We start from the raw sequence: 23,393 nt of genomic DNA on the forward strand, positions 1-23,393 counted from the left end.
TTACTTCATGAATAACATTTTTCATACCGCCATTATAGATGATGAGTTCAAAATAGTTCCATGTGTGGATGTTGCATGTTCTAAACCAATAGTTAGCTGATCAGAAGTCTTTTTAAAGTCCTGAGAGCAATTCTTTGTCCTGAAAAGTGTCAAGTACATTATTTTAAATACCACATTAATATAAGTTTTAACCTTCTATTCTGATTTTTACTCTATCAAAAATAATTCCTGTGATGACATATAGTAACATACATGTATAGTGGGTTCTCAGTCATCTATGAATGCAATGAGAGGGAAACTATGGCTAAATATACTGCCATATAAATTTATTTTACCACAAATTCAGCTTCTTAGCAAATCCCTAAAAATAAATAAAAATTTATCCCACAGTATAAATTGTCTTTAATCTCATTACCTCTCCTTACCCGATTGATATTTTTTGGTAGAGATGTTGACAGTCACCGAACTGTCTTTAAGCTCAATTACTTACACACAAATGCCAGCTATTTTAAAAAATGTGCTCATAGGCCTGGATAATTTACAAAAAGGTAATGAACTTACTAGGAAAGTTAACTTGCAAAGAAAAAAATTAGTTTTATTTCTTACCTACCCATGCTAGAGTTTTTGCCTATTTTTATATCCCCATATTGGCTAACAGTAAGCTCTTAATAAGTGTTTGCTGAATAAGTTAATCATAAGCCTGTAAGAGTTTATAAAAGGAACTATGATGTTTGAATGCTACCTTTTTGTTTTTTAAAGGTTTTATTTATTCATGAGAGACACATGGAGAGAGGCAGAGACATAGGCAGGGGGAGAAGTAGGCTCCCTGTGGGAAGCCCCACGTGGGACTCAATCCCAGAATCCCGGATCATGCCCTGAGCCAAAGGCAGACACTCAACCACTGAGCCACTCAGGTCCCATGTTACCTTTATAGAGAAAAAGAAAACTGACAAGTTAAATTTTTAAACGTTCAATTCCTTTGGAACATGAATATTCGTGTTCTTGAAAACATGTCAATGCATAAGCCCTTAGGAGTCCATTATTCAATTCCTATTCCAAATATTAAATCAGGAAGAAAATATATTATTTTAAAACAGACTTATCCCTTGACACATAAACAACTATTTTAAATTTTTTTATTGGAGTTCAATTTGCCAACATATACTATAACACCCAGTGCTCATCCAGCCAAGAGCCTTCCTCATTGTCCATCACCCAGTCACCCCAACCCCCCCACCCACTCCCCCCACCCCTTGTTCATTTCCTAGAGTTAGGTGTCTTTCATGTTTTGTCACCCTCACTGATATTTTCACTCATTTTTTCTCCTTTCCCTTCATTCCCTTTCACTAATTTTTATATTCCCCAAATGAATGAGATCATATAATGTTTGTCCTTTTCCGACTGACTTATTTCACTCAGCATAATACCCTCCAGGACCCTCCACGTTGAAGCAAACAGTGGGTATTTGTTGTTTCTAATGGCTGAGTAATATTGCATTGTATACACATACCACATCTTCTTTATCCATTCATCTTTCGATGGACACCGAGGCTCCTTCCACAGTTTGGCTACTGTGGACATGGCTGCTATAAACATTGGGGTGCAGGTGTCCCAGCGTTTCACTGCATCTGAATCTTTGGGGTAAATCCCCAGCAGTGCAATTGCTGGGTTGTAGGGCAGATCTATTTTTAACTCTTTGAGGAACCTCCACACAGTTCTCCAGAGTGGCTGCACCAGTTCACATTCCACCAACAGTGCAAGAGGGTTCCCCTTTCTCCGCATCCTCTCCAACATTTGTTGTTTCCGGTCTTGTTGATTTTCCCCATTCTCACTGGTGGGAGGTGGTATCTCATTGTGGTTTTGATTTGTATTTCCCTGATGGCCAGTGATGCGGAGCATTTTCTCATGTGCTTGTTGGCCATGTCTTCCTCTGTGAAATTTCTGTTCCTGTCTTTTGCCCATTTCATGATTGGACTGTTTGTTTCTTGGGTGTTGAGTTTAATAAGTTCTTTATACATCTTGGATACTAGCCCTTTATCTAATAGGTCATTTGCAAATATCATCTCCCATTCTATAGGTTGTCTTTTAGTTTTGTTGACTATTTATTTTGCTGTGCAGAAGCTTCTTATCTTGATGAAGTCCCAATAATTCATTTTTGCTTTTGTTTCTCTTGCCTTCATGGATATATCTTGCAAGAAGCTGCTGTGGCCAAGTTCAAACAGGCTGTTACCTTTCTTCTCCTCTAGGATTTTGATGGATTCTTGTCTCACATTTAGATCTTTCATCCATTTTGAGTTTATCTTTGTGTATGGTATAAGAGAATGGTCCAGTTTCATTCTTCTGCCATGTGGATGTCCAATTTTCCCCGCACCATTTATTGAAAAGACTGTCTTTTTTTTTCCAGTGGACAGACTTTACTGCTTTGTTGAATATTTGTTGACCATACAGTTGAGGGTCCACTTCTGGATTCTCTATTCTGTTCCATTGATCTATGTGTCTGTTTTTGTGCCAGTACCACACTGTCTTGATGACCACAGCTTTGTAGGACAACCTGAAATCTGGCATTGTGATGCCCCCAGCTATGGTTTTCTTTTTTAAAATTCCCCTGGCTATTCGGGGTCTTTTCTGATTCCACACAAATCTTAAGATGGTTTGTTCCAACCCTCTGAAGAAAGTCCATGGCATTTTGATAGGGATTGCATTAAATGTGTAAATTGCCCTGGGTAGCATGGACATTTTCACAATATTAATTCTTCCAATCCATGAGCATGGAATATTTTTCCATCTCTTTGTGCCTTCCTCAATTTCTTTCAGAAGTGTTCTATAGTTTTTAGGGTATAGATCCTTTACCTCTTTGGTTAGGTTTATTCCTAGGTATCTTATGCTTTTGGGTGCAATTGTAAATGGGATTGACTCCTTAATTTCTCTTTCTTCAGTCTCATTGTTAGTGTATAGAAATGCCACTATTTCTGGGCATTGATTTTGTATCCTGCCACACTGCCAAATTGCTGTATGAGTTCTAGCAATCTTGGGGTGGAGTCCTTTGGGTTTTCTTTGTACAGTATCATGTCATCTGCAAAGAGGGAGAGTTTGACTTCTTCTTTGCCAATTTGAATGCCTTTTATTTCTTTTTGTTGCCTGATTGCTGAGGCTAGGACTTCCAGTACTATGCTGAATAGCAGTGGTGAGAGTGGACATCCTTGTCTTGTTCCTGATCTTAGGGGAAAGGCTCCCAGTGCTTCCCCATTGAGAATGATATTTGCTGTGGGCTTTTCGTAGATGGCTTTTAAGATGCTGAGGAATGTTCCCTCTATCCCTACACACTCAAGAGTTTTGATCAGGAATGGATGCTGTATTTTGTCAAGTGCTTTCTCTGCATCTATTGAGAGGATCATATGGTTCTTGGTTTTTCTCTTGCTGATATGATCAATCACATTGATTGTTTTATGAGTGTTGAACCAGCCTTCCATCCCGGGGATAAATCCCACTTGGTCATGGTGAATAATCTTCTTAATGTACTGTTGGGTCCTATTGGCTAGTATCTTGTTGAGAATATTTGCATCTGTGTTCATCAGGGATATTGGTCTGTAATTCTCCTTTTTGGTGGGGTCTTTGTCTGGTTTTGGAATTAAGGTGATGCTGGCCTCATAGAACAAGTTTGGAAGTACTCCATCTCTTTCTATCTTTCCGAACAGCTTTAGTAGAATAGGTATGGTTTCTTCTTTAAACATTTGATAGAATTCCTCTGGGAAGCCATCTAGCCTTGGACTTTTGTGTCTTGAGAGGTTTTTGATGACTGCTTCAATTTCCTCCCTGGTTATCGGCCTGTTCAGGTTTTCTATTTCTTCCTGTTCCAGTTTTGGTAATTTGTGGTTTTCCAGAAATGCATCCAATTCTTCTAGATTGCCTAACTTATTGGCATACAGCTGCTCATAATAAGTTTTGAAAATCATTTGTATTTCCTTGGTGTTGGCGGCGATCTCTCCTTTCTCATTCATGATTTTATTAATCTGAGTCTTTTCTCTCTTATTTTTAATAAGGCTGGCTAATGGTTTACCTATCTTATTAATTCTTTCAAAGAACCAACTCCTGGTTTTGTTAATCTGTTCAACAGTTCCTCTGGTCTCTAATTCATTGAGTTCTGCTCTAAAATTCTCTTCTTCTGCTGGATGTAGGATCTATTTGCTGTTTTTTCTCCAGCTCCTTTAGGTGCAAGGTTAGCTTTTGTATTTGAGTTCTTTCCAGTTTTTGGATGGATGCTTGTATTGCGATGTATTTCCCCCTCAGGACTGCTTTTGCTGTATCCCAAAGATTTTGAATGGTTGTATCTTCATTCTCATTCGTTTCCATGAATCTTTTTATTTCTTCCCTAATTTCCTGGTTGACCCTTTCATCTTTTAGCAGGATGGTCCTTAACCTCCATGTGTTTGAAATCCTTCCAAACTTCTTGTGATTTAGTTCTAGTTTCAAAGCATTATGGTCTGAAAATATGCAGGGGATGATCCCAATCTTTTGGTATCAGTTAAGACCTGATTTGTGACCCAGTATGAGGTCTATTTGGAGAAAGTTCCAAGTGCACTTAAGAAGAATGTGTATTCAGTTGTGTTTGGATGTAAAGTTATGTAAATATCTGTGAAATCCATCTGGTCCAGTGTATCATTTAAAGCTCTTGTTTCCTTGGAGATGTTGTGCTTAGAAGACCTGTCAATTGTAGAAAGCACTATATTCAAGTCACCAAGTATAAGTGTATTATTATCCAAGTATGTCTTAACTTTGGTTATTAATTGATTGATATACTTGGCAGCTCCCACATTCAGGGCATAAATATTCATGATTGTTAGGTCCTCTTGTTGGATAGATCCTTTAAGTATGATATAGTGTCCCTCTTCATCTCTTACTATATATAGTCTTTGGGATAAACTTTAATTTATCTGATATAAGGATGGCTACCCCTGCTTTCTTTTGAGGACCATTTGAATGGTAAATAGTTCTCCAACCTTTTATATTCAGGCTGTAGGTGTCCTTATGTCTAAAATGGGTCTCTTGTAAACAGCAAATAGATGGGTCTTATTTTTTTATCCAGTCTGAAACCCTGCACCTTTTGATGGGGTCATTAAGCCCATTCACGTTCAGAGCTACTATTGAAAGATATGAATTTAGTGTCATCATGATACCTATTCAGTCCCTGTTTTTGTGGATTGTTTCCTTGGACTTCCTCTTTCTTTTACAGGGTCCCCCTTAATATTTCTTGTAGAGGTGGTTTGGAGGTCACATATTCTTTCCGTTTCTGCCTATCTTGGAAGCTCTTTATCTCTCCTTCTATTCTGAATGAGAGCCTTGCTGGATGAAGTATTCTTGGCTGCATGTTCTTCTCATTTAGTACCCTGAATATATCCTGCCAGCCCTTTCTGGCCTGCCAGGTCTCTGTGGAGAGGTCTGCTGTTATTCTAATGCTTCTCCCCATAAAGGTTATGGATTTCTTGTCTCTTGCTGCTTTAAGGATCTTCTCTTTATCTTTGGAATTTGCAAGTTTCACTATTAAATGCCGAGGTGTTGAGCGGTTTTTATTGATTTAGGGGTGCAACTCTCTATCTCCTGGGTCTGAATGCCTGTTTCCCTTCCCAAGTTAGGGAAGTTCTCAGCTTTATTTGTTCAAATACATATTCTGGCCCTCTGGCCCTTTTGGCGCCCTCGGGAACCCCAATTAGACGTAGATTTTTCCCTCTGAGGCTGTCATTTATTTCCCTTAACCTATCCTCATGATCTTTTGTTTTTCTCTTTTTTCCTCAGTTTCCATCCTTGCCATCAACTTGTCTTCTATGTCACTCACTCATTCTTCTACCTCGTTAACCCTTGTTAGGACCTCCAGTTTGGATTGCATCTCATTTAATTGATTTTTAATTTCACCCTGATTAGATCTAAATTCTACAGTCATGAAGTCTCTTGAATTCTTTATGCTTTTTTCTAGAGCCACCAGTAGCTTTATAATTGTGCTTCTGAATTGGCTTTCTGACACTGAAGTGTAATCCAAATTTTGTAACTCTGTGGGAGAGAAGACTGTTTCTGGTTTTTTTGTGGGGAGTTTTTCCTTCTAGTCATTTTGCTTAGTTCAGAGTGGCCAAAAACAACTTGTACTTGATAGAAGTGCAAACTCTTCTCACTGTAGCATTCCAGCTGTTCTCTCTTTAAATCTCAGACCGAATTCGTAGGTTTTCAGGATGATTTGAAAGTTATCTAGGTAAGCTGGTGGGGACAGGTGACTTGGGAACCTTACTCTTCTGCCATCTTGCCCCACCTCCTAAACAACTATTTTAAACCAAACTCTAAAAAAAAAACCCCACCAAACTCTATTGAAATTAGGGAACAGGAGCTTCTAACATAAGTATACTTGACATGGAAAAAATTTTAAAAACGAGTAATTTGTAAAATAATGGGTATTTCAGATGGATTCATCTACTTATGAAAGTGAAATCTCACTTTATAACCACACTAGATATTATATATATTTAGACAAGAACACAATCAGGTTTAAGTTGTGTAAGATTTAAATAAGCAGAAAATTGCACGTAGAAGTGCAGACCTCTAGATTCTCTTGGGGGAATAAAAAGTAAGATTGGCAACACTGGGTTGGTCTTAATATACAGCAATAACTGGCTGGAGCTGAAAAGGAGCAACCTCCTTTGGAGAGGGTGAACCTTCTTTCGTCTGCCACAATTCATACCACTCATTGTTTAAACCGTACCTTATCCAGTAAGTCATCTGCTGGACTCCTGTAGGTACTCAAATCTGTTGACTGACTTACATGGAGCCAAAAAGATTTCTAAAGATTTATTCTAATCATTTAATACAGAGCTTATGGAGGAAATGTCTGGTGTAATACAAATATAGGGATTAGCATTCAATTAAGTCTGAGTTCCACTGGTTCTGTCAATAACCAGTTGCCAGACTTTAGCTAAGTAGCTTATTACCTAAACAGAACTGTAACTATTCTTTCAGTTTCTAAGCATCTGTTTTAAGTGTGGAAAGAGAAGCTGTAGCAGTAATGTGAAAAGCCACTGAATTTTAATCTAAAAATTTTTTGGAATTTAGGTAGGCAATGAAGAAGCATGGAGCAGGGAAGAGTAGGGAAGTGCTAAGGAAGTAGTCAAAAGGAATAAATTAATAGGGTAGTAGAAATGGAAGATAAATTATGGATATGGAAGATATTGTGGAAATTATAGTCTGCATGCAGCATGCAAATTAAAGGAGATATGAGGAAATGGGGTGATTTACAGATGCTCAGAGCCATTAACAAAACTGAAAGGTTTCGAATGAGATTTTTCCTTGAAAGTCTCCCATATCTCCCACATAATTTATTACTATATTAAATATGCTTTAAAAAGTTAAGGCTACACAAAAATATAATTGTCTTCTGAGTAGGGCCTCAATGAATTAATCAAAAGTTTCTTTAACTCTTATTAAGTTGCAAAGTAAAACTATATATTTTTTTACTATTAGCCATCCATCCCATAGCCAACTCTAAATTTAAATTTACCTAGGACTGAAACACGATTTCAGAAAAACCATAGCAAATGTCAAAACATCATAGTAATTCATCTAACAAGCACTTATTACATATTTATTGTGTCTAACACCAGAAATGTAGAAAGCAGTAAAATGTGGTCTATGCCCTTACAGGGGCTTGCTTATAGACTAGCAGAAGGAGACATATATAAATAAGTAAGTGCAATAAAATATAACACAGGTGCTGGTTTCTAGCTGTGATAATTTAAAAAAAAAGTTTGCATTACTAATTCAAAAAGAGCTTTATTAATATATACATATACAAAGTCCTATTAAGAAAGGAAAAATGAATAAAAGAATCCCAAAATTATCACTTTTCATCAATCCAGTCACCTCACAAACCACCTCTTTCCAAAGTACTCTACTGCATCATGCTCATGATACTCTTGAGAATCAATACCTTTTTTTTAATTTTTATTTATTATTTATGATAGTCACACACAGAGAGAGAGAGAGAGGCAGAGACACAGGCAGAGGGAGAAGCAGGCTCCATGCACTGGGAGCCCGACGTGGGATTCGATCCTGGGTCTCCAGGATCACGCCCTGGGCCAAAGGCGCCAAACCGCTGCGCCACCCAGGGATCCCAGAATCAATACCTTTCTTAAGCTACACCTTACTCTTAGCCAGCACCAATAACTTATGCTGGAATGACCTTGTCAGCTTTATCTTGCATTTTCCCTCATTTAAATTAAGGACAAACTAATGCTTCTTTAGGAGCTGGATTCTCCATTTCATTAACAGATAAATTATAAAAGAGCACTTTATAATGGGAGATATAGGCTTCCAGAATAATAAGTCACTGGAATAAGAAGTACCGATTAGGGAATATAATCAACAATACTGTAATAGTGTATGGTGAAAGATGGTAGCTACACTTGTGAGCACAGCATAACGTACAGAGAAGATGAATCACTATGGTGTATACCTGAAAATAATGTAATAGTACGTCAACTACACTTAAAATTTATAAAATAAAGAGCGTTCTATAAACAATGGGCTAGAAACATTGATCTCTGAATAACATTTTATCAATGGTGCTAAAATTATCCTTTCAGAATACACTGAGCTTCAAATACTAAAATAAAGTACACACAGAACATACTTTTTTGGCTGCAGTTTTTCCATAAAAGAATCTTCTTTAATACATCCATCTGTTGGGTAGTATCCTTGTCTCATATTTATAGTTGTAGCAACCTTAGGACAAAATAAGAATAAAAACAAAGTCATTCAATAAATTGTTTACCCAGGATTCAAACAACTAATGTGCCATTCAGAGATAAATTCTTTTTAAATCAAAGAAAAACTGAACACGTATGATGCTCTTACCCTATTTTAATTTTTGAAGAAATCTAATTTGGCAACTATTAAATAGAACATTAATTAAAACATTCTAAAAAAAACATTCTACCACCATTCTCAAGGAAATACTTGTAATAATACTTTAAAAATCTATAAAATGTTCACAATGACATCTTAAGTTATGTTCAAAACTTAGGAATAAATTTAATAAGAAAAATAGAAGTTCTAAGAAAAGAAAACCAAATAATTTATTGGGACCACATAACGAAAAGAGAATAAATGGAGAATCATGTCAAGTTCCTAGGGACAAAGATTTAATATCCTAAAATACATCTAATATGAAATACAAAAATTTTAATGCAATTCTACAGTTCATATGAAAGTATACTATGGAAAAATTATAAAAATTTTAACATACCATTCAGTAGAGATTTATCCCATCTGATAATGAAGCTAATATAGTTAAAATACTAGGGTACTGGGACAATAAATGAGTAGAACAGAGCCACATATATATGGGAACTTAACAGAGAAGACAAGGGGTATTTCAACTAAAACAGAGGAAGGGTTATTCAATACAGTATGAGAAAGGCAGCTAATCATTCTAAAGAATAAAGTTACACACCCACCTGACATCATAGAAAATAGATTACAATATGATTAAAAATATATATATATATCTTTAACATGATACAAATATGGAAAATAATATATAACTGAGATGGGAATGTCTGCCTAATCAAAGAAAGCCTAGAAACCATGAAGGGGGGAAAATAACTAAAAAAAAAATTTCTGAATGGCTAAAATTAAAAGTGAAAGACTAGAAGAAAATAGTTAAGATATACAGGACAAAGTATGAATATCCCTACCACATGAAGTATTCTTACAAATTAGGTAAAAGACAATTCAAAAGGAAAATGCGCAAAGGATTTGAAGAGATCTACTAAAGATAAGGAAGCTGATAAGACAACATGTGAAAGTGCTCAATTTCACTAGTAATCAGGGAATTGCAGTTTAAAGCAAGGAGATTCCTACTTCTTGCCCATCAAATTGCCAAACATAAAAATAAATATGACAAATTCAAACATGGATTTCATTTTAGAGTTAGAAATTAACAGAACTTGCTCACAAAATGTTTTTCATCGGAGTGGTTTTGAGGATTACATAAAGACAGAGCGAAAAATTTTGAAAACCATCAAATGTTTTTAGTTAAGGGATCAGTTAAGAATTAGAGCATTATGTACAATGTTTATTTTTTTTAATGTACAATGTTTATTATGTAGACATTAAATTGTAGGAAAAAGTAATTTTAGGATATTAGCCAATGTTTAAAAGTCAGCTAAGTTCACCTAATATACATTAGGCATATTAATTGTTATTTAATGTGAACTCAATTTTGAGTTAAAAATGCATCTTTTTTTCTTCTGTGTAGTACTATCAACTGATCTAATTTAAAATTGCACATACAAAATTTTTTAAAAAGCAACTCTAGGAGACTCAGGAAAATAAGTTAATTAACGTTAATGTTGCTAAGAAAAATAAAGCAGACTACTAAATGTTACAGCCTCCCATTTAAATACACATTTTTGGTGAAGGAGAGGATATTCTGTCAAGGTTTTAAGTATAACATACCAAAGATGGTCATGCATTATTAATTAGGGGGAAAGTGTTACTTTTAACCAATCACATTGGACCAAATGCTATTTTAAAGAATGCCCCCCAAAAATTGGGGGCTAAAACCTTAATTTCTATATGCCTATTCATTTATACCCCTTTGTTTTGGCATTTCACAGTAAGAGATTAATGTTACCAACAACAGATTTAATATAGAACATCTCTTCCAAAAAATTTAAGAAAATATTAAATACAATGGACTTAAAAGATTCTTAACATGTAGTATACAAAATTAAGGTTCTCTCCCCAACCCTCACAGCTTGTCATCTAAGTTTTTCCTGGTGGTTTTTCTGCTTGTTTTTGTTAACTGCTAATGAAAAAATGTGGTCAAGTTTAGACAGATATGTTTAGTAAGGCTTCCTCATCCAAGATTATACAATTATTTTCTAGTTTACATTTTAATTCACATGTTTAAAACATTTCCAATCCACATGGGATTTTAATATATATTACCTATTGATTAGATTCCCTCTTCACACGGTATATTTTGGACTCAGGTCCAAAAAATCAGTATCAGTATTTCTGGAATGATACCTAAGTATGATCCTCTGAACAAAATCTGCCATTTTGCTGTGCAAAATGCAGAATGGCTATTATTTAGTAACAATATCAATCAAAAGCACAGAACAGATGTTCTCAAAGACCCTACAACTACAAAAGATAAATACTGACAGATAAATCCATATTCACCTAACCTGAGAAATAAGAACAAAGTACATCCATTAATTCTGAATGGAATCATTTAGGCTTAAATTTGAAATAAACAACATTATGTACGTCCTCAACATTAAAGATAATTACAAACCTAAGTCTAATGTGAATATAGGTATTAAATCTTTTTAGAAAGGAGCACATAATATAAAAAAAATAAACTACATTACTGAAATATTCTATAAATTCATTCTAATTTAGACTTCTATTTGCTCTTATTTCAAATAAATATTAGATAACAGCAAAAATCCTAAATTTTAAAAATAAAAGAGTGGTAACAACTTTAGTGAGGTTTCTTGAAACAGTGATCAGCAGAGGTGCCTAGATAGCTCAGTCAGTTAAATGTCTGCCTTTGGTTCAGGTCATGATCTCTGGGGCCTGGGACTGAGCCCCACATTGCCTCCCTGCTCATGGGGGAGCCTAATTCTCCCACTCCCCCAATCCCCACTCATGTGCCCTCCCGATCTCTTTCTCAAATAAATCTTTTAAAAAAATAGTGATCAGCTTTAGTGTATCTAAAGTATCCAATTAGAGTCCCTTGTCAATTCCCTGGGCTAATAGGGAGAGAGGAGGGAAGGATAAGACGAATCACAGATCCTCCAAAGAGTCAGACCTAGTCAAAATGATACAAAAGATGTATCACAACTCTAAAATCAAAACCAGTATTTGTATACATACCATAGGCATTTGTATGGATGTTTTCCAAAATAATACAAGTATGATGATTTAAGACCACTAAACATGAAATCATTTGCCAAAAATGGTAAAAGTTACTATTCTAATAAATTTGTCTGTATTGGGGGGTATTAGAACAGGATAGGTACAGAGACAGTTCTACCTTCCTGCCTATTCCCCTTTCCTTATTCTCTACCCACCACAAGTCCTGATCGGTCAGGGATCTTCCATTACAACCACAGGAGACAAGGCCCCCTCTTTAACTATGTAGTCAAGCCACATCTGAGGAATCCACAGACCAAAAAAAAAGAAAAAAAAAATACAGGAGAAGGGAATCTTCCATAATAAAGGACACTATTTGTAAAGTATGTAATTCCAAAACAGACATCTTTTAATATATAAATGCTTCTGCTATAATAAAACCTTAACAAATTCATATAAATGTGTGCATATGTATTTTTACCATGTTTAACCTACAAACCAATTAATCCACACCTAAATAATCATGGGTCAATACTCATTTTAATGGTCCTGAAGCCTGTAGAAGAACTTCTAAATAATTCAAATTTGACTCAAATCCTATAAGAAAAGCGGGTATTGTTTCCTTCTCACAAATGAGAGAATTCAGGCTTAGTGTGACAGAACAAGGATGGCATTCCAGGTCTTCTGCCTCTGTATTGTTTCTCACTGACACAGCAGACAATGGATACATACAAATCATCATCTGATATCTCAAGTGGAATATTAAGAATTTAGAGATTAAGATAACTTTTCAGGGACATGCTATAGAAATTGAACTACATTTGTATTTGTAGCAAATGCAAAGGATGTTCATTAAATTTTACTTTAAATCTTTGATCTGTTCTCATTATTATGGGTCTATAGAGCAACTGTATTTTTTTAGTGCCTCTGAAGCTATCTTTAGGCCACTGTTTTCCTTCTCTTTTTAAACTACGGCATCCCTACAAATGTAGATTTGATGACAAAGATTGAGGGTCAGGGGAGTTCGAAATTTCTTTGCATGGTATTGGTGTGGTAAAGAAGTGTGTGGATTTAAAAGGAATATACTTCATTAAAAATAAAAAAGAGGCAATTTTCCACAGAAGTCTCTAAAGAGTCAAAAAATATGTAGGCTGATTAGTATAGAACTTCAACTCAGTACTCTTCTTGATCATTCTGAGCAATTACACAATAAATCAGAAAAGCTTTATCTCTTGTTAAGCTTTTTTGCTTTAAGAGCAACAAAAATGAAAGTTTTTAGGTTCTAACTAGAAGTATGTTTTCTAACATTTTTACCTTTAACATTAGGTTGTAATGTATTGAAGATGAAAGATGATAAAACTTACCTCACAATCAGGGCATATAACTGTGCTGTATTCTTCAGTTATTAACAAGCACAGTTCACAAAAAGTATGTCCACACTGAAGTTCATGGTGGTGACCTATTGATGAAATTCTGTTGTGAATGAAACTTTTAACATTTTGTTAGCACTGAATGTGAAGCATTAATCAGAGAGGAAAGTTTAAGAGGACTCTCAAGTATGGGAAAAGATGTCAAGTTTCATTAGAAATGTAGGAATTAGGAGCGCCTGGTTAATCAGCTGCCTTCAGCTCAGGTCATGCTCCTACAGGCCTGGAATCAAGTCCCATATCAGGCTCCCTGCTCAGTGCAGAGTCTGCTTCTCCCTTTCTTTCTCTCCCTCTGCCTTTCCCCCTGGCTCGTACTCGCTCTCTCAAATAAATAAATAAAATCTTTAAAAATACCCCAAAGAAATGTAGGAATTATTAAACAAAAGTCAGGAGAAACTATGTTAAGTGAGAAGGAAAAAAAAATATCAAAAACCAGGCAGTACTATGTAATATTGTTTGCATTAACTTGGCGTTTGGTGCCTATAAAACTTTGAATTTGCCATATCTTATAATCATACAAAATGCTCTGACATACTTCACTTGATGTTTGTAAATATCTCAGCTAAGTAAGCTTGGGAAGGTTATATTCAGCTTAGAAATGAATAAACATTTTGGTGATATGGGTAAGTAAACGGTATAATCCAGACTCCAGCCCAGTTCTCTTTCCTTTTCTTTTTAGATTTTATTATTTTTTATTATTTTTAAAGATTTTATTTATTCATGAGAGAGAGAGAGAGAGAGAGGCAGAAGCATAAGTAGAGGGAGAAACAGGCTCCAGGCAGGGAGCCTGATGTGAGACTCTATCCCGGGACTCCAGGATCACACCCTGGGCCGAAGGCAGGCATTAAACCGCTGAGCCACCCAAGGATCTCCTCAGCTCTCTTTCCAAGTCCCAAATTCTTTCTACTTGATCCTATTGCCTCTACTAATTTATATTTCCAATCCTGTGAAGACAGCAAGAAGGGAAGATATGAGACACTGGCAAGACCCTTCTCTGGCAAGGAGAAAAGTCAGACGCTACTACTGTCACACATACACAATGACCCACATAAAGATCACTGTCACAAACCTAGCATTTACGAGGGGAAATATCATAATCTTGAGTGAAAACCTAGTATCAAGATTTTAATGCTCTAAGTAGAATTTGAAGTTTATTGTAATGAACATATTTAAGTATGTAACTTAAAAAATTGTCACTTTAGGGATCTCTGGATGGCGCAGCGGTTTGGCGCCTGCCTTTGGCCCAGGGCGCGATCCTGGAGACCCGGGATCGAATCCCACGTCAGGCTCCCGGTGCATGGAGCCTGCTTCTCCCTCTGCCTGTGTCTCTGCCTCTCTCTCTCTCTATCATAAATAATAAATTTAAAAAAATTAAAAAAATTGTCACTTTAAAACACTTTGCAAGAAAAAAGGAAAACTATTAAATGTCATCTTTTATTGGCAAAAATATTAGTGTTCTTGCTGATCTGTAAGAAATACATTATTTTGATCAAAAAGCTTTAGTTTTCAAGCCAAGTGAAATATCTGACTTGCTTATGACCAAGCTAAATTTTAAAGTTCTACTTTGGGGATCCCTGGGTGGCTCAGCAGTTTGGCGCCCGCCGTTGGCCCAGGGCGCAATCCTGGAGTCCCGGATCAAGTCCTGCATCGGGCTCCCTGCATGGGGCCTGCTTCTCCCTCTGCCTGGTGTCTCTGCCTCTCTATCATGAATGAATAAATAAATCTTAAAAAAAAATAAAGTTCTACTTAAATTCCAGAGATATTACCAAAGAAATAAAAATTATCTAGCTGTTTTATCTTTATAAGATTTCTGATACTGTTCAAATCTAATTTGTGGTGAATAGCTTACAAAGCACTTTCACAATTTTATATGCATTAGCACCAATCTAGAGTATTTCTGAACATGGTAATACAAATATATGGAAAAACCAGAGTGATTTTTAAAAATCTTGTTCTAAAAAAAAAAATTCTGTTCTAAACAACTTATTTCATTCAAACAATAGAGATTTTCTATATAACAGCAGTGATTTAAAAAAAAGGATAGGAGAAACTTGGCTCTCCACCCTAAAACACAACCAATTAACTTTCTCTACAAAGGTTCGTGTCTCTTGGAGGGACTGAGGAAATTAACTTTCACTTTGAAAGTATGAACATTAACCAGTTGCAGGGGTGGTAATAGGACTTCAGCAGCTGCAGTTAGAAATTCAACAACTCTTGGTCGGAGACTCAGCACTCTAAGGCATTTTAAATCAAAGTAACTTGAATGTGTTTTCACTTGAGTAGATTTTAAATTAGATCAATAGGACTTCAGTGGATTTTTCCCCTTGACTACAAAGAAAAACACAAGACGCACAGAAGGAACGAATTGTTTCTCAAATGAGGTCTTAAGCCAAACTGAGCAATAATGCCTCCCTCCCAATCCCAAACATCTGTTCTTAATCCAGATTTTAAAGTCGTCTGCTTGTTACTCTCACAACAAAAACTACACAAGAAATCAAATTCTATTACCTCTGGATCACAAGACAATGTGCTACATTTTTAATCTACTCTTTCACAAACCCGTGAACCTTGGGAAGTCTTTGAAATAGTGCTCAAGAGAGCTCCTACACCATCCCCTAAAAGAATCAACGAAAAGAGAGAAGCAGGTGCAAAGTAGAGAGAGCTCTGGGGAGGCACGAAGCCCACTCGACCGACCGCAGTGGGTGTCTCTGCTGCCCTGAGGGTAGCCCTGAGAGACGAGATAGTTGTTCCCGCCCAATCTTGCTACAACCGAACAGCCCCCGACACTGCAGCTCCCTCGGCTCTCAGTCCTCAGGTAGGCCTCGCTCACTCTCCACACCCAGCAGCCTGACGGGGATGGAGCTGGTGAAGGGCCGGTGGCCAAAGCGGGGCAGGGCCCGAGGGGCTCACCCTCAACGTCCTCACCGGACACTCTGGACACCCGTCTTCCACACCGAGTGCACTGAATCTCAGCAGCACCCCAGGGCCGACTCTTCTTCCCCATCTGTCGATAGGAAGACAGGGGGAACCAACCCGTGGAACCTTCTGCGGCCATGTCTGCCCCTTTAGGCTCCGAGGGCCGGTACCACGTGCCAGTCCCGGCATCCTTTGTGGCAGCCACCAATCATCAGAGGCTGGCGGCTCCCAGTAGCCAATCAGAAGTGAGCCCCGCCTCCACTGCAGGCTGCCCTCGGGTCTTCCGGGGGGCGGGGCTGGGCGTTTGCGGTTTGCCTTGCACTGCGCAGGTTCAGAAAGGACGCCGCGGGGTGGGGGGGAAACTTTTTACTTTGCCGTTTTCCGAAAGCCCACCACCTCAGCCCTTCGCATAGACATTAAGATTTCGCATATTATTGTGTACACTGTTGTTGGGTTCACAGGTAGCAAACAATGCTTTATACTGAAGTAATCCGTCTTGGTGTATCTGGGCCTGAAGCCTAGAGCCCTAGAGGGCTCAGTAACCGTGACCTTCGGGCGGGTGGGAGGCGGGGGAGGGTAGCTCATCAGTACCCACCGTTGCCGAGAGCCTATTCATAATGTCAGACTAAGGTCTGGTTGTCCTTGACATTGTTGAGCATGATGGTCTACAAGGCACAGCCGGGAGCAGTGGGGGTGCTGAGAATGCGCTCACTGACAGCTCCTGCTTGAGGGGTGCAGAGGTCTCTGTTCCTGCAGAGGAGGGATGGAGACGGCAAGATTTCTTCAGTCTGAGAGATATCAGTATGACCTACCATGCTAGGAAAAGCCTCCCTAGACCTTAAAACCTGGGCAGGACTAAGGAGTGAAACAGAAAATCGGGCATTCTGGGGAGAAAGGATGGCATAAACCAAGGAGAGTACTTGGGAGGTGCAGTAGCCTCTTCATAATGTAATGTGTTGGCCAGTTGGTCAGAGCGTTAATGTCCTTAAAGTGGTGCACCTGGGTAGCTCAGTGGATTAGGGGTCTGCCTCTGTGTCAGGTCATGACCCTAGAGGTCCCTTCTCCATGCCCCCAACCCTGCTGTGCTCTCTCGCGCTCTCAGATTCTTAATTTCCTTAAAGTGAGCTTTACAGAGAGGCATTTGGGGGTCAATATTAGGGTGAAACATTTCTTGGACGCTGTATTAAGGAGTTTGGATTGTACCCTTTAAGCAGTAGACTGCGGGTGAAGTTGTCTGGTAGCAGTGTGGCAGATATATTGTAGAGGAGGCACCTGGAGATGGCAGGCTGCCTTAAGCGGAGAAGAGTGAAAGGTTGCATACAGCCCCTCTTTACCGTATACATTTAGAAAAATAGAAATATGTTCAAAAGTTCATCACTGCTCAAAAATGTTTGTGCTTTGTTGCCCTCAGGAGAAAGTATTAGTTTCTTAATCTATCCCCATACTATTCATCCAGTGGTTTCTACTACTAATCCATAATGGAATTTAAAGTACTGATCAAGCCAAAATTCCCATGGAACATACTGATTTTTTTTTAAGATTTATTTATTTATTGGAGAGAGAGAGAGTGTGTGCACTCAAGCCTGAGGGAGGGGCACAGGGAGATGGAGAGGATCTCAAGTACACTCCCCACTGAGTGTGGAGCCAGTGACTGGGCTGGATCCCACAACCTGGAGATCATGACCTGAGTGGAAATCAAGAGGTGTTCAACCAATGGAGGCACAAGTTGCCCTGGAACATGCTGATTCTTACACAGTTTTGTGAATAATGTTTTATAGTCTCATCTAGAATACCCGCTCCTGCCTCTTTGTTAACTTACAGTCTTATCTTCCATGAATCATCCTCAAAACCAGCTGCTCTTCCTTGAAACCTTTACATTTCTCCCTGCATTCAATACTGTTCTACTATGTAGTGGCAATCTTCTTTTCCACTAACAATACTGTAATTTGAATAATAACCTCATTGCATAGGGGTTCTTAGTGGGTTACACTATGAGTATAATGTGATGCAGTACAGAGGAGTCATCTCTGAATGTTACCAGATATGCTGGAGAGAATTTTGCCTTTGATAATCTCAGAAGTTGAATAAATTTTGGATAATTCAGGACCACTGAAAAATACAGTGATACATGCTTACTTAATACTTACCATGACCTCTCAAATACAGCAGGCAGAATTATCTTTTTAACAATTTAGGTTGTTTAAATCCTTTGATTGGATTCCTTTAATGGCTTCCTGTTGGCTCTGACAAATCCTTAACATGGCCTTTGAGGCCTTTGTGATTTGGCTTTTGCTTACCTCTCTAGCTTCATGTTGTACCACTTCTCATCATGTCCCAGATACACAGGCCTTTTTCAGTTCTATAAGTAGATTAGACTCTTTCTACTCTCAGGACCTCTGCCTGGAACTCTCTTCCTTTCACTATTAAAAAAATTGTTATACAATATTTTAGTCCCAAAAAAGGAATGAAGAGTGAATTATGAATGTCCATGTATCCTCCAACTACTTTAACAAACAATCTAATTTAATCTGGATAATCTAGTTTTACTATGTTATTTTGGCCACTTATTCACATATTGGGCAATTCCTTGATTATTCCTCCTCATACTTCCTTTTAGGATTTTTCTTCTTTAAGGACACCCTGAAGAAATGTCTTTAGAGGAGATATATTAGTGGCAAATGCTTTCAGGTTTTATTTGGTTTAAAATGTATTTTTATTTCATTTTCGTTCTTGAATGATCATTTAGTAACATAAAATCCTAAATTGACAGTTTTTTTCTCAGACTATGAAGATAACATGCTTATTTCTGACTTATATTGTTATTGAGAAGTTTTCTGTAAATCCAGTTATCATTTTTTATGGGTAAGTTGGGTTTTTTGGGGGCATTCTATATATTTTTACTTTTGTTTTTTTAAAGATATATTCCTTTCTTTTAGAGGAAGAGAGAGAGAGCATGCAATCTGGGAGAGGGTGTGCAGAGGGAAAGAGTCTCAAGCAGACACCTGCCAAGCATGGAGCCTGAGAAGGGGCTCAGTCCCATGACTCTGTGATCATGTCCTGAGTCAAAATGAAGCATTGGATGCTCAACTGACTGAGCTCGTCGGGTGCCCCTGGCATTCTATATATTTATTATAATATCAAAGTGTAGATATATATTTATTGTTTGGGATTGTAATTCCTCAATCTGAGTATTATCTTACTGGTCTGGAAAATTTTTGGTTGTTTATCTCTTTGTGTATTATATCTTCCTTATTTTTTTTTTCTGGAACTTGTATTAGATAGTAAATAGGCCTTTTCATTCTATACCTTTCTTAACTTTTTTTTTCATATTCTCCATTTCTTTATCTCTTTGCTGCATTCTGGGAACTCTCTTCAAATATCTATCCCTGTTAATCAATTCTCTCTTCAACTGGATCTAATCTGCTATTTTACATGACTGCTGAGTTTTAAGTTTTCAATACCTGTTTTATCCAATTCTAGATATATATATATATCTTATTTCAAAAATTGCCTGATCTTTTTGGATAGTATTATGTTTCTTTCTCATGTTTTTATTCCATCTTTTATTACTTGAATATTTTAAGCACAATTATTCTGTTATGTAACCCCAAAATTCCTTTCTCTGATATTCTTGAAAGATATAAATATGCAGTTTTAAAATTTTTACTGATTCTTATTCATGGTGATATGTTTCCTCACGTGTTTTGTAATTTTGGATTTTTAAGCTCGTGTTGGAAAGTGTTTATCTATGGGAATTTTGTGAGGCCTGTATTAGGATACATTTCTTCAGATTTCATTTTTGCTTCCTTTAGGTATCCCAAGTCATGATGATCTAGGACCACTTTAATTTAATGTCTTGGCTTCCTAGACTACTTTGATAGCACATTTTTAATCCCATGCCTACCTGAAAGCACATATGTACTCTGGGTAACTTGGGGAGATATTTTCTCCACCCAAAGGTATACAAGATAAACAGAATTCTTTGTCTCTTAGCCTACCTATTCACTCCCACCATCAGTGTATGAATGTCCTATGCAAATGCTTGGATTAGCAGCTGTTTTGTTTTTTTGCTAATTCAGTGGCTGTACCACGTTATCTTCTTGTGGCCTTAATTTACATTTCTCTAATGACTAATGAGTTTTCATATTTATCTGTCATTTGGACTTTTTTTGCATTTTGGGTTGTTTCTTAATTGATTTATAGCAATTCTTTATTCTAGATTCCATTGCAAATATCCTTTTCTAGGCTATGATTTTTTGTTGTTGTTGTTTTGTTTTTACTTTGTTTATGATATCTCTTATTGTCCCAAAGCATTTTATTTGCTATGGAATTTTCATTAAGACTTGCAATTTTTGAGTATTGGTTAAAAATCTTTCCTCAAGCTAAATTTTTATTTTATTCATTATTTTCCATAACCTTTATTACCTTCTTTTCTATTTTAAAATTCAGCTTTGTTGTTGTTAATCGCATAGGAATGGGAGAAAGTGAGGTGCAAAGAAAACATGAGATCCCAGTAATTTGGATGAATAGGATCATGAACCTTGATTTACTCATTACATGTTTATCTCTATGTATACACCACTGGTATAGTGCCATCTCAGAACACAGATACAGAGATAGATATTCTACATTTTATTATTTTTAAATTTATTTTTATAATTTTTAAAATTATCAAGTATATTTTAACTTTGATTCGACTTTTGTTTCAATAAAACATTGGATTTAACATTTTCTTCTAGACTTTCTGAAAGTATCATATTTTCATTAAAATAATTTATTATACAACATTCACAGAGCCCCATACACAGTATGTGCTCAGTAGAAATATAGTAGTAAATGCTCACGTGGCATGTCAGAACACAAGCTGGCAATAGGGAGAACACACCAACGTAGCAATAACCAGCTTGACATAGTCTCAAAATGCACTAGATGGCACTAAGCCCATAACAAACAGAATTTGCAGTTTGGTTTCTTCCTTCCTCCTATGCTCTGTTCAGGACTCTACTCGTTAATTGGGAGAATTCTCCATCTGCATTTGTCAGGGTAAGTGGCTACTTTTCTGACTGAGTTTGTTTGGGTTAGACACCACTAGCCCAAATTTAGCCAGCAGAGGTTATCTGGTAATTCTCAGACTTAAGTGTGCTTAAGAATCCCTTGGAGAGGTTAGGGGAATGCAGAGGCGCAAGCCCTAGAAGTTCTGATAGGAGGTCAAAGTGAAGCTCACAAAGAGATAGATTGCCTTACATAGCTGACACTACTTACGACTTAGTGATTTATGTATATTTCCCTAGTTCCTTCCACTCCAAGACCTACATTTCTTGCTATATGCATCTGCACTTTTCTTTTGGAAACATAAAGCTATAGACACCGAGGGAGAAGCAACACCCATGTTTATAGTGGTTTTGTTTGTTTGCATTGATGGATGTTGTTACGATTAGAAAATCTCCAAGGGGCAGTCAGTCCAAGTTAAGATCTGTGTCTACTCTGTGGTGAAGCAGATGAAGGGAACTGCATTTTTTTTTTTAAGGGAACTGCATTTGCAGATGACTTTAAATAGAAAAATAGGACCTGGTGTTTCAGACTCTAATAGTTGCTGATTGTGTACACTATACTATTAGCTCTAAGACAGTCTTGCCCCTTGAGCCTTTCCTCAGGAGCCCTGGCCAGAGGGATAGATAGGCACATGCCTGTAGCCTCTGCTCTTCCAAACCCTTACCTGGTCATTTCTCATGGATAGAAGGCTCTGTATCCCTCCTCTCAGATATTGTAAAAGAATTTTACAATATGAAATATGTAAATATACAATACAATAAAATATGAAATATTTATATTTCATACAAAGCTCAAGAAGCAGTGACTCTTCTCTAGTTTCATGTTGTCTCATTATGGTATTTTATGGATGCCATTCTGTGTTCTAAATGCCATCCATCCTCTCCATACTCAAGTCAGATATGTCTTTGATGCAATTCACAACACTGGGTATGATTCTAACACATGACATCAGTTTCAATTATTACTTCAGAGGACAGATAAATAAATGAAGGGATGTTTAAGCTCGCTGTGATAAAGGAATATTTGGAAACTATGGAAGAATGGCAGTGGAGGCTGTGGTGGTGTAGCCTGAGTCACAATATGGTCACACTTATCACCCTTTTCTCATCAGGAAATTTAATTCTCCTGTTTCCTTTCAGGGGTCCTCTTTTTATCTTATATTTTACCCCTCACCTTTCATCTTAAGGGCAAATAAAATTCACATCAGAATTGATGGAAGTTTTTTTGTTTTGTTTTTTAAGATTTATTTATTTATTCATGAGACACAGACTGAGAGAGAAGGAGAGACATAGGCAGAGGGAGAAGCAGGCTCCATGCAGGGAGCCCGGATACAAGAGTTGATCCCGGATCCTGGGATCATGACCTGAGTTGAAGGCAGGTGCCCAACCGCTGAGCCACCCAGGCATCCCAAAGTTTTTAGAAACCAATGTACTCATTCCTATATTCACTGCCCTATCTCATTTTAGTGAAAACAGTGTATTAAATGTCATAATTCATCCTTGTATTTTTATATAAAGTTGCTCTCAAAACCTCAGTACTTCCTTCAAACATTCCCCACCAGGGCTGAATCCAGTTTCCCACCAACATCAAGATCTCTGCAGTTGTCTGAACCATCCATTTTAACACTCAATTATGCCCTCTTTTATTTTATTTTAATTCCAGTATAGTTAACATACAGTGTTATTATATTAGTTACAGGTGTACAATATAATGATTCAACACTTCCATACATCACCCAGTGTTCATCATAAGTATACTCCTTGGAACGCATGGCTGGTTCAGTAGTTGAGCATCTGCCTTTGGCTCAGGGCATAATCCCAAGTCCTAGGATCGAGTCTTGCATTCAGGCTCCCTGTGAGGAACTTGCTTCTCCCTCTGCCTGTCTCCGCCTCTGTCTCTGTGTCTCTCATGAATAATTTTTTTTAAAAAAAGAAAAAAAACCCAAGTGTATTCCTTAATCCTCATCACCTATTTAATGCATCCCCCCCACCTCCTCTCTAGTAACCAACAGTTTGTCTTTTGTAGTTAAGAGTCTGTCTCTTGCCTTTCTCTCTTTTTTCTTTTGCTCATTTGTTTCTTAAATTCTACATGAGT

The 23,393-nt window shown here is 37.3% G+C and overlaps 1 protein-coding gene across 1 annotated transcript in view; it reads right to left on the minus strand.

Moving 5' to 3' along the window:
* The window catches only part of RNF17 (ring finger protein 17), a 122,082-nt gene extending 105,696 nt beyond the window's left edge, over nt 1-16,386 (minus strand). The window contains exons 1-4 of the mRNA XM_055317208.1: nt 16,257-16,386; nt 13,269-13,363; nt 8,666-8,757; nt 28-139 (exon numbers count right to left, since the gene is read on the minus strand). Of these exons, the coding sequence (XP_055173183.1) occupies nt 28-139; nt 8,666-8,757; nt 13,269-13,363; nt 16,257-16,386 (429 nt within the window). The remainder of the gene's footprint in view (nt 1-27; nt 140-8,665; nt 8,758-13,268; nt 13,364-16,256) is intronic.
* Between the last annotated feature and the right edge of the window lie 7,007 nt (nt 16,387-23,393).

Source organism: Nyctereutes procyonoides, unplaced genomic scaffold (assembly GCF_905146905.1).
Source record: "Nyctereutes procyonoides isolate TBG_1078 unplaced genomic scaffold, NYPRO_anot_genome, whole genome shotgun sequence".
NCBI lineage: Eukaryota > Metazoa > Chordata > Mammalia > Carnivora > Canidae > Nyctereutes > Nyctereutes procyonoides.